This window comes from Cebus imitator, unplaced genomic scaffold (assembly GCF_001604975.1).
Source record: "Cebus imitator isolate Cc_AM_T3 unplaced genomic scaffold, Cebus_imitator-1.0 Scaffold138, whole genome shotgun sequence".
NCBI lineage: Eukaryota > Metazoa > Chordata > Mammalia > Primates > Cebidae > Cebus > Cebus imitator.
The window spans coordinates 3,893,594-3,906,093 of record NW_016107453.1 but is presented as its reverse complement, the minus strand read 5'-3'; the positions used below and the strand labels follow the sequence as shown (position 1 = coordinate 3,906,093).

Here is a 12,500-nt window from a genome sequence, read left to right as displayed (position 1 = left end):
TTTAAATATGCATTTTAAAGTGTGAAAGATGTGAATTAATATTATTATATATCAACAGCCTGTTGTTCACCTGTCTGTCCAGTCTTAATGCCATATAATACATAATTATACAAATATACAGATAAGTTAAAACCTCACATTTTCATAAATGCAACCAAATAACAAAAGAATAAATTTACAGCAGAAAATCTGCACCTATAAGCTAAGAAAAATATATCTATTAACTGTTATTTATTTCCTATGGCTATTTTATGAAATAAATGGTATTTTAATGATAACCAACTAAAGATCTAAAATAATATCACATTGTCACGAGACTGCTAGATCAATTAAGAACAAAGATAGAAAATAACCTTGGGCATTTAAACACACACACAACCAAAGGCATATAAATCCCATTAAACCACAATATTAGAACAACAGCAGCAAACTGTTCCACTAAATCCTTGGAGGCAATTTAATGGAAAATCATTAAAAATCTGTATAATATTCCCCACTCAAATTCAAACAAACGACAGAAGGAAACACAAATCGCTGTCAAACCATTTCCCTCATTAAAAGTGAATAGAATACAAAGATTCCTAATAGCATTAGGAGAATATATCCGTTAATTCAAAGCCCAGAAACTCTGCCAACCTTGATATGCTTATCACTAGCCTTGAGCTGGCTTTGATTTCATGAGCAGTATGTGCATCTGTTTATAGATTAAACCTCAGCACAAACTCATTTATTTGTAGATTGGTGAACTTCAATTTTCCTTTCCATCTTAAGCCATTATTAACTTCAGAGCTTCAAAACACCCTATCAGTATAATAAAAGGTTCCTATAGACCAAACATCTTACCAGCTGTACTTCACTCTGGGATTTGAAATTTAGGGTGTTTTTCTTTCACTTTTTATCTGGTCACCTAAACTCTGTCATGCCTTCAGGTTCATGGAGGATATGCTATGTACAGAACCAATGGCAAATTTCAGGCAAATGGACAATCCAAAATCCATTTCTAAATCAGTACAATTGGAGTGAACTTTAATAGTACCCATTTATTCTAATTCTGCTGCTGAATGTGTAGACTTTCACAGCTCAGGTTGAGCAAAATTGAGCTAGGCTGTCTCAAGATGTTTGTCTTTCATGTGAGTAAACCTAGCTCATGAACCTTTTCTTTTAGAGAGGAAGATTTTCTTGGTAAACACATTAAGTGCCTCTATTTTGTCATTTAAAAATAATTTAAAATCATCTGAATGACATCTAAAATGTATATTCTTACCAGAAACGTCTTCTTTCACCTAAGGAAAAGCCAGGCTTTGAAGCGTAGTTAAGAAACAGCTTTTTATTTAAGGACAAAATTATGCTTTGCAGAGAATATGTATTTTTAGCCAAATAAGAAGCTATAGTAGAAAAAAGAATTCTGGCTTTTAAAGTAACGTAAGTCAATAAAAACTAAGTCATCCACTGTCAAGCATGGCTGCATCTTACTTCATTTTATTTGTAATATCCCAATGTTTTATTAAAGAATATGTGATAAATGGCATGTTAATATTTTACAAGTTTCTCTCATTCTTTAACCTTAAATAAAAATGTTAGTATTTCAAAGCTTTTCATAGCTATAGAAAGACAGAAAACACTTTACTTCACATTTTAAGATGCATTTAGACAGTAATAAAAGGCAAAAAGTCTTGGGACTAACTTTTCAATTCTAAACAACTAAACTAACTATATTTTAGGCATGAAATATCTCCAGGTTAAAACTGTTTTAATGCCATCAACTATTAATAAATTACAGTTAAAGTAGCGGTAGTGATTAATGACTTGAAAAGAATCCTATAGATTTTGCTCCATTTTCTAGAAAATGCATTTATTTCATCTACATACAAGATGGTAAGTCTTCGATGGGTTGATCTCCCTAGAATAGTGTCAAACTGTACGTCTTCCCTTTCCTTCTGACTGTGTTTAACACCCTTACTCTGATAATACCATCACAGGATCAGAGCTGATGCCCAAAGCTCTATCGACCAGAATAGTTGGAGGGATATGGTGGTTTTTCACCCTAATCATCATTTCATCCTACACTGCCAATCTGGCTGCCTTCTTGACAGTAGAGAGAATGGAATCCCCCATAGATTCGGCAGATGATCTGGCAAAGCAAACCAAGATAGAATATGGGGCAGTCAGAGATGGATCAACAATGACCTTCTTCAAGGTAAGAAGCTAACAAAGTGTTTTCCATGATTATCTGATATTTTGGGTAGAGGATAAAAGAGTCTTTCCAAGAAAAGGAAAAAGAAAAAAGATATTGGACAATTTTTTAATGAAATACAATTTATAATTACATAATCCCATCATAAGGAACCCCTGGAGCCTCAGTCAGCATAAAGCAATTTCTTTGGTCCCCAACTAGGTGTCATTTACACCACCCCAATTTAATGTACTCAGGTCCATAGATCAATATCTTCAATATCCCTTCTTTCCTTTACACTAGAAAAAGAAATGCAATTTTCTGAATATAACCTAACCACTCATTAATCAATCACTCATTTGTAGAACCCACAAAATAAAGATTCCTTAATCCAAAATTCTGGTAACCAGAATGGTTGAATATCATTATCTTGTTCTTTCTGTCCTGTACTTGATGAGACAGAAGCGGATGATAAGAAAATGTGTTGATAATGGAATTTAGTTAGAGAATTAAGAACGAAAAAAATCCCAGGAGACTCTAGTCTAATATTAAGTCTGCATTGATGAAGGACAGTGTTTCCAGCCATGCATGAAGCTTTTCAAATTGTCGTCTGAGGCACCAAAAGAGAATTAAGTTGGATGAGTTTAGTTTTAATGTCAAGGGCATTTCATTGTTGAGGTCTTTTTAATTACTTATCCACAGTAATGAAGCTGATTTCTGCCTCACTTTTGTAGGAAACCTTAGTACTTTTATTATCAAATCTCAAATACTCTAATTCCCATGAAAATAGATTTTAATAGATCCAGTAGGTGTAGAGATCATGAAGTTCAACTCTTCACTTTACTTATGAAAAGAGCAAAACCTTGAAACACTAAATTATCTGCTCCAAGTCACACACCTAGTCTATAACAGAGAAGGGGATAAATCTTTAAAAAAAAAAAATTAGTGGAGGTTAATGTCCATGTGAATAAAAGGAAGACGACAGTTGTAACCAAAATAATCTCTAAAAACACCCTTGTCACAGATTCATATTCAGATTGCCAAAAATGTAGTTTTCACCTCAGCATTGAGTGGACTATTTTGGGGATGTTTTTAAAAAGAATCTTTTCCTTTCTATTTCCACTGAGCTCAAAATGAACTCCGTTTTTCTTCTTTCATTCATATTTCCTTTTTAAACATTGTTTATAGATTTTGGAGGTATACGTGGCATTGTTTTTACATGGATATAGGACTTTTAGGGTTTCCATCACCAAAATAACATACATTATACCAGTTAAGTGATTTCTCATCTGTTAGACCTGCACCCTCCCACTCTTCTGAATCTCCAGTGTCTGTTATTCTATGACTGGACTGTTTTCTCTTGTGAAAAATACTAGCTTAGAAACAAAAACTAAGGTTAGAAAAGAAAAGTGCACACTTCCTTGTGTAACAGTATTGGTTCACAAAAATAGGAATTAACTACGCAATAAGATTTAATGTTTAATAACAATAATAAATAAAAAGGCATTGTTTTAAAAGTAAACTACATCTAGAGTTTTATCAAGACAGAAAATAATATAAAAGAAGTAGGACTTACTTTTCTTCCATGTTAAAAAAAGATTTTTAAACATTTTATTTTAAGAAATGTATCATTTATTTAATGTATGTGTAAAGCATGGTGATTGTTTCTTCTTTGGACAGTGATGTTCAAAGGACAAATGACATTAAATATAAGGCTTTGCAAGCTGCTATTTTCCTAAAATCAATATTGTGAAGAGATACAAGATACCACAAACTAGTGATTCATCATGGTCCTTGTCAGAAACCAGGAATGTCACTTGCAAAGCTCACAGGACAAAAGGGCACTGCCAAGGTAGAATTTGGTATATCTGAAAAAATATGAGATGGTTTACCTCATTCAGCAATATCAAGGAGTTTTAAAGGACCAGGAAATGGGCTAGCAGAAGGCAGAGAAGATTCTACTTCCTTCTAGATGTCTACTACAAATGTAAGAGAAAGAGGTTTCTATTCCTTGAAAAAGCAATAGAACTGACTTTGCTTTTACACATAGATCCCTATACACAGGGATCTATGCACAGGCTATATATCCCTTATCTGAGATGTTTCAGACCAGATGTGTTTAGAATTTGGGATATTTTCAGATATTGGAATGTTTGCACACACATAATGAGATGTCCTGGGGACAGGACTCAAGTCTAAACAAAAAATTTATTTGTGCATCATATACACCTTGTGCACATAGCCTAAAGGTAAGTTTATATGGTATTTTAAATAATTTTTTACACAAAGAAAAGTTTTGACTGTATTTGACTGCAATCCATCCCATGAGGTCAGGTGTGGAACTTTCCACATGGGGTACCATGTCAGTACTCAGAAAGTTTCAGATTTGAGATTTTTCAGAATACAGATGCTCAACCCATACTTACAAAGCGTCTCTTAAGTTTTTTTTTTTTTTTTTTTTGAGTCTCACTCTGTCACCCAGGCTGGATGGAGTGCAGTGGCACGATCTTGGCTCACTGTAACCTCCATCTCCCGGGTTCAAGCGATTCTCCTGCCTCAGCCTCCCGAGTAGCTGAGATTACAGGTGCACACCACCATCCTTGGCTAATTTTTTTATTTTAATAGAGACAAGGTTTCACCATGTTGGCCAGGCTGGACTCAAACTCCTGACCTCAAGTGATCCACTTGCCTCACCCTCCCAAAGTGCTGGAATTACAGGCATGTAATTCCTGTAATTTGGCTCCACACCGGGCCCCTTAAGCTCACTTTGATCTTTTCTTTCTCATGCCCTTCTTTAAATATAAAAAGAGATGGTTCTCCTCTTTCCTGGCAGGACACTAAATGACTACATTAAGACATGCTTGGATGATGCACTTCCACAGAACAGGCACGTGCTATGCTCACAACTGTTGCTCCCCTGAGCATTTTCTGAGAGGCCTCCTGCGCTCTCCCTGGTCCTGAAAATAAGGCATCAATAAAAGCCTTCTCTCAGGTCATCAGGCAAATGACGAAACAATAAGCACCTCAGAGAGGAAGAATGTGATGAAAGTGCAAACAGCACCAATGAAAATAGCAGTATGCACTGTGCACTAGCCCTGAGCCACACACTCCATGTCTAAATGCTGTACCTGTATTACCTCATTTTATCTTTACAAAGGACCAGTTGAGATAAATACCAATATTATCCCCATCAATGAGGAAAATGAGGCACAGAGAGGCTAGGTAACTTACTCCAAAGTTACAAAGCTAGCAATGAAAGAGCCAAGATTCAGCTAAATTCAGAGAGTTCTAGAAAGTCAGTTCCGTGATGGTAGAGACTTGGTGATGTATGCCGTTACATCACCAGAATCTAAAAGAGTGCCAGCCACATAGCAGGCATTCAGAAAACTATGGTTTCAATAAGTGAACCAGTAAACTCTGAGAAAGGTGGATTTCTATCAGAGAGAGGGAGGGAGATTGAATAAAGGAGCAAAGGAAGGAAGGAGAGAGGGAAAGAGGGAGGGAGAGAGAGGGGGATGGATGTATAGGGACCCACACAAGAAGAGACACTGTTGCCAAGTTCCTCTTTTTACCAGTTAGCTTGTGGCCCAGCAACCCAGTTTACCGAGAAGAAATCTATTTGCAAAAAGAGAACAAGGACTAAATCCGATTAGTTTTCCCCTCGAGGATGGTAAGCTGTCAGAAAGCGTCAGAGGAATGTACACTCAGGTTCTTAAGCTGGATTATTCCACAAAGGAAAGAAAGGTTTCTACTTTATTCATCTCAGGGTAGTTCCACCCTAAATCACTGACAGCAGATGTAGTCACAAGGACTGAGTCCTGACCTGGTTCCACATGAACACGCTTCACCTCTGCTATGCTATCAGGTCCTCCATCCTCCAGCCCTTTCTCTCTCAATTAAAGACAAACTCCCTTGGGCTGTAGAATGAATAAGGAAAGCTACATTTGCCTAATCTAACCTGGAACACCCTAATCAGTTGTTGGAGCACAAGCCATTCGCTAAATTGGGTCCTGTCTCCACTCAGTCACAAGGAAACTTCTCATAAGAAACACTTTCTCAGTTGGGGGGAAATAGGGGAGGGACAGTGGGGGGTGGGGAGCTGGGGAGAGATAGCATGGGGAGAGATGCCAGATGTAGGTGATGGGGAGGAAGGCAGCAAATCACACTGCCACGTGTGTACCTATGCAACAATCTTGCATGTTCTTCATGTGTACCCCAAAACCTAAAATGCAATAAAATAAATAAATGAGAAAAAAAAGAAACATTTTCTCATCACACACAGTGTAATTTAAAATATTTTTGCTCTCAGGAAAGCAATATTCCTCTGGCAGCACCCAAATGAGAGACAAAGTAAAAGTCTTTTTACTTTCAAGTTGATTTAAAAATCATTTTATAGCCAAAGAATGGCCAGTTGCAGGGAGGAAAGGGATTCAGACATTATCAAAATCCATGACCAAGCAAAATACTCGGATGTCTCACATTTGTTCCCTGGGCCACAGGCAAGGGATGTGCTTAGTGAAATTTACCTTTGAAATGTGTGGCCAGAGTTGCTCACTAAAATTTTATTCAAAATCCATTGACTTTTTTTCCTAGACTTGGCTATTCTTGCAGACAGCATGACGCTCCAGATTTTGGATCTGAGGTGTTCAGTTCTCAACATGAAAAAAATCAAAATTTAGTTTTTAAAAATAGCTCAGGTGAGATTCCACTAACTACCACCTGAACTCATATAAGGCTGAAGGAATAAGTGGAAATTTTTAAAACAAGTGCTAGGTCAAGCTAAGACATGACTGAAACAGGAGAGGCAGTGACAATTTTCCTTCACTAAGTCATTCATTGATGGAACAACACTCATCTTCAAGGACTGTTATTTACACAAGAGAAGGATTATATCATAAATTTAAGTCCACGTACTCTTAAACGAAACTTTAGATGAACATCCTGAATTCTATCTGACTTTGTCCATTAAAAAAAAAAAAAAAAAAAGAGGGCCGGGAGTGGGGGCTCGCTCCTATAACCCCAGCACTTTGGGAGGCTGAGGTGGGCAAGATCACAAGGTCAGGAGTTCAAGACCAACCTGGCCAATATGGTAAAACCCCATCTCTACTAAAAATAGAAAAATTAGCTGGGCATGGCGCCACACACCTATAGTCCCAGCTACTCAAGAGGCTGAGGAGAAGAATTGCTTGAACCTGGGAGACAGAGGTTGCAGTGAGCCAAGATCATGCCACTATACTCCAACAGAGCAAGACTCCATCTCAAAAAAAAAAAGAGCAACTCTACGTTTCATGGCCACAACCCCCCAGCTAATGATGCTTTTTAAGTGTTACATTTTCACAAGGTCATCAGCACTCTGGGTTGTTCTAAGAACTATGGAAAATATAATAGCCTATTTAGTTCAAAGGGCCTCAGGTACCATAAGACCAATTAGCTGGACAAGGTTAAAGCGAGGCAGAACATTTCATCAAGTGCCCAGGTACTGTGGGAGATGTTTTGAGAAATTCTTCTCTGAATATGAGGCAATCAGCATTAAGTTAATTAATGGACAATGTTTATAGGTCAGTGTATTAATAATTCAGAACTTCAACAGACTCTATTTAGGAGATTTTTAAATAAAACCCCTGTCATTTCTATTGAGATAATACTAATTAGTAATCCAATATTAACTATATTGGTTTCTCTGTTCTCTGCTGATAAAATTGTTTGGTCCTTTCAACTGTTTCACAAGTGTGAAGAGTAAAGGCTTTCCTTCGCTCCCAACTCCCTGGAACCACCAGCAGCATCTTAGAAGGTACAAAGATCAGTCAGCTCATGGCCACGCTCTGTGGACACAACTTGGATTCAACTTCCCTAGGGACTACATGACCTATTTCCATCCTTTATATCCAAGACAACTGACAACAATGACATCCAATTCCAACTTTTTCTTTCAGAAATGGTAAACTAAGATTCTGGTTTCTCTCTCACAGAAAGTTAGAAATGTACAAAGGCTCTGTTCTTTCTTCTTGTTGGAATTCTATTAATTACCTTATGGGATAATAAGATAGTCCAAACTTTGGTCTCACAGTGATAGTGTAGCAAGTCACATTTTTTTCCTCAGATGAAGAAAGGGTAGTCATGATAATGTCTAGAAACCATTCTAGACATTATCCCAATGACCCTTGTGAACCATCATTGAAGGAGGATAATGGTTTTAGCCCATGGATCAGAGATTGAGAATACAAGCTAGTCTTCTCAAGACATATAACCAACATCATATGCTGGGATATAAAGTAAAACCTACAGAAAAGTGCTTTTGATGGCAGGATCTGGACCCAGACAGCCTGGGTTCTACTACTTATAAGTTATGTGGACCTTGGTGAGTTGCTTAAACTCTCTGTACCTTGATTTCCCAGTCTATAAATTGAGGGTGATATCTAACTCAAAATTATTCTGAGGATTTAATGACTTAATATAGATAATATGTTTATGCTACCACTTAGCATACTGTAAGCAATAAAAACACTAGATATTATTGTAACTATCACTAATAATATCATCACTATAATTATTCAACCCTTACCTTTAGCTATTAGTCCTATTTTTTTCAATCTCTCTAGATTTATAAATATTTTAGTTTGGTCTTTGTTCAGCTTCCTTATTGTCGGTCGTCTCTGCACTGTCTGCCTTTTGCTAAAGGACAGAAAAGTCCAGAAGAAGTGCTAGTGCCCAAGATCTCAAAGACTTTTGAAGGCCTGGCCAGACAGCAACCTTGGCCTTGGAGGCCCTTCTTGAGCACATGCATTGCATTTGCAGAAGAACCACTTTCCAGATGGTAGGTAGGCAAAAGATGGTAAGGCCGCTCTTAGAATGCAGACAAGGAACAGAGGGAGGCAATTCAGTTTCATTCAGTTCAATTTATGTTTTTTCAGGGTCCTCAGTATGGCTGGTAGTGAAATTGGCACTTAGGGGGGAAAAGATATTAAACCATGAGCAAGACGTGAAGATCTGAATAGCAAAATAGAGACAGGGTGTACGCAGACCTGTTAAATACAACACAACATGTGGTTGCATTGTGCAGACAAGAAGTAGTGGCAGAATTTCTTGTGAGCTGAATTAGCTATGAAATATTCATGTAAGAAATACTTCTCAGTAGAAGCCTGCCTTGTAACAAATCACTATCCTCCCAGACTCAAACCAGAGGATTACACAGATTAAATCGTGACTCAGTCTAAAATGACTTGGATAAAATAGGTTTTAAAAAATCATAAAAGACTTGTCATTTCTGGCTTTCATGGTCTAGGGACTTTGGATCAGCAGTGGGAACAAGGGACTATCTAACCTTTATCATTTCCTACCAGGGAGTGGTTAGGTGCTGTCATCAACCCAAAAGACCTTTCAAAGAAGTTACTGAGCACTACACCAGTGGAACTAAAGCAATGAGACATTGTGGGGAGACAGATTTCATACAGTTATAAGAATTTCAGGAAGCACAAGATGAAAGCTATTTCTCAAATACTCTGCATAGGAAGCCACTCTTCACATAAGAATTCCTAGCTTATGTTTGAAAAATCAAGCCAATGTTACCATCAGTGTCAGAAATGTTAGGTCTCTGTAGGTTAAAAGTGTATTTGTTTGGGAAGAAATCTATGAAGTCATTTAACCTTTTTCAAAGGCTGGCATATTGCCTGTAATAGACCAATCTTTAACTCTAGACAGGAGAAAAATATGAAAAATATTTTAGCAAATGTGTTTAAATCCCACTGAGAGAATTTTCTAAAGGGAATCCATAAATTTTTTAAATGTTGGAGAACCAGCAAATGTCATAACTTTGCATCAAATCAAGATAAAGACATAATCAACTGCAAAGTTCATATTATACACATTTGAAACACAGAGGCCCTAACCATACTATAAATATTTTCTTCTGATTCTCTTCCTTCAAAGTGATTTTTGTAAATTAAATCATATTTTCAAACTAGCATAAGAATTTATTATTTAATAAAATAATATATTAATCATGTATAAAAGAAATGGTTGTTTTTAAGGCAACTATTCACCTCTGATACATCCATTTCACAAGTATGAAGTTCTACATAGCTAATTTCTATGTTTTTGGTTAAATTTTAAGGATTGTCTTAAATCGAAACTTGCCTAAAGTAAAAGTAAATTGGAGATTTTAAAATATAATTCTTCGTGATATTTCATTTGTTCAAAATGCATATATTTACCACATTTATAAGATCACTTTTGATAAGATAAAAAAGATCAAATATCAATAACTTATTTCTAATGCATATTTAAGTGTTTAGAGTTATGGATAGATGTAAAAATATACATAAACACAGACTGATATATAAAATCTCAGCCATATTAGTCTGAAGTAGAGTTGCATGATTATTGATTCTACTGAAAAATGAGATTATACATCCTAACTGTAAAAGTCTTATAATAACTGGTGAAATAAATAATGTGATAAATAATAGTTATCTCAATAAAAAAGAAACATTAGAGGGATATTTTAGAAAACGGAGATTCCATCAGGCTTAAGACCACACTACACCCCAGAAATTGCACATACTTTACATTGTGTGGTGGAAATCTTGCAACTAAAAACAGTGAAAATATATGAAAACCAAAATACTGTTAAAGAAACAATATAAACAATAGTCACATTGTTTTCCAGGTTCCAATGGTTGCACTTCCTAAAACACTGTCTAAATTTTTATCTAAACACATGTAAGCTATTAAAAGTCAGGCAAATTGATTCTGGACATTATATGATGCGTACAAGAGCTGCAACAGCCTTTGCTATAGTAGAAAGATCCCACAGCTACTTATTTCAATTATTTCTTTAGAAAGTTTGTTAATTCTGTTGAAACATTAGCGAAGTCATGAGTTTAATGTTCTGTATATTAAAACAGTTCATTTCCTGTTGGTTAAAAACACAAACTCTGGAACTAGATTACTGGGATCAAACCCTGATTTCCTCATTTCTTTATGTGCTGTTCTATTTCCTCATCTGTAAAAGAGAAATAATAATGATCCCTCTTTCATATGATTACTGTAAGGATTCAATTAATCGACATATGCAAAGTACTTAAAATATTGCTTGGTACACAGTAAACAAACACTGCATGTGCTGGTTGTTATTACTGTTTTCAGTAAGTATTTTTAACTGCCCGTAGACCTTACAAATTATTTCCCAGTGAGTGTTTAACTTGAATGTATTATAGGGGAAAAGGAAATAAATAACGCTCATCAAGCATTGATGCAGTAACACTCCCTTATAACAGATTTCAGATGAAACATACTTATTATTTGCTAACAATGTTTCATCAGCATGAGGACAGCCACATAATCAGGTTTAACAGATAAAATGAATTTATCTAAACAGATGCCTCTCAGGGTTAGGAAGAAAAAATCCTGGATGATTTCCGATTTAGTAAATGAGGCTTTTTCACTTTTAGCAACTTTTGCTAAGAAGCTCAGAAGACATTCCAAACATTCTGATTAACTTTTGACATATCTAGTGAAATAAGAGGCAACCACTCTTTCCGTTTTTGAAACATATATTATTTAGAGTGATTTAGCAGGCTGACTAAGATTATATGTAATTTAGAAGTACAAAAACACCCAGGCTGTCATTCTAACACTTTGGTCTTATTAACACTTTGTCTGGTCATATTAATATGTATGATAATTTTTCATGAAGTATAACCCTATTTTTAAAAATTACTAAGATTTGAGACTTAACCATGAAAAAAAAAAAATCTCTTGAAAGGGAATACTCCCAAAATTCTACTTTTTTATCTAACAAAAATTAAACATTACTGAGGATGGCATGACAGTGGACAGGACTCAGCAGTAAAGAAGAAAGAGCCCTCAATTCTGTACTGTCTCCTTCACTAACCCTCTGTGACCTTCTGTGTGTTATTTGCTGTCCCTGACCTCAGGAAGGGGTTGGTTTAGAGAGTAGAACATGGTGTTTGAAACATCTCCTTACGTGAAACTTGTATAAGTATGACATTCTCCTTGCAGCTGCCCAGTGCCCTTGCACTGTGCTCAGCTGGGCACAGTGGCTCATGCCTATAATCCTAGCACTTTGGGAGGCTGAGGCAGATGAATCACCTTAGGTCAGGAGTTCAAGACCAGCCTGGCCAACATGGTGAAAACCCGTCTCTACTGAAAATACAAACAATTAGTCAGGCATGGTGGCAGGTGCCTGTAATCCCAGCTACTCAGGAGGCTGAGTCAGGAGAATCATTTGAACCCGGGAGACAGAGGTTGTAGTGAGCCAAGACTATGCCATTGCACTCCAGCCGGGCAACAAGAGCAAAACAATATC

At 36.4% G+C, this 12,500-nt stretch overlaps 1 protein-coding gene across 8 annotated transcripts in view; it reads left to right on the top strand.

The window, feature by feature from the left end:
- The window catches only part of GRIK1 (glutamate ionotropic receptor kainate type subunit 1), a 388,898-nt gene that overhangs the window by 349,027 nt on the left and 27,371 nt on the right, over nucleotides 1-12,500 (top strand). For all 8 annotated transcript variants that reach the window (XM_017541943.2, XM_037743256.1, XM_017541947.2 and 5 more), the window contains one exon: nucleotides 1,980-2,197. In XM_017541943.2, the coding sequence (XP_017397432.1) occupies nucleotides 1,980-2,197 (218 nt within the window). The remainder of the gene's footprint in view (nucleotides 1-1,979; nucleotides 2,198-12,500) is intronic.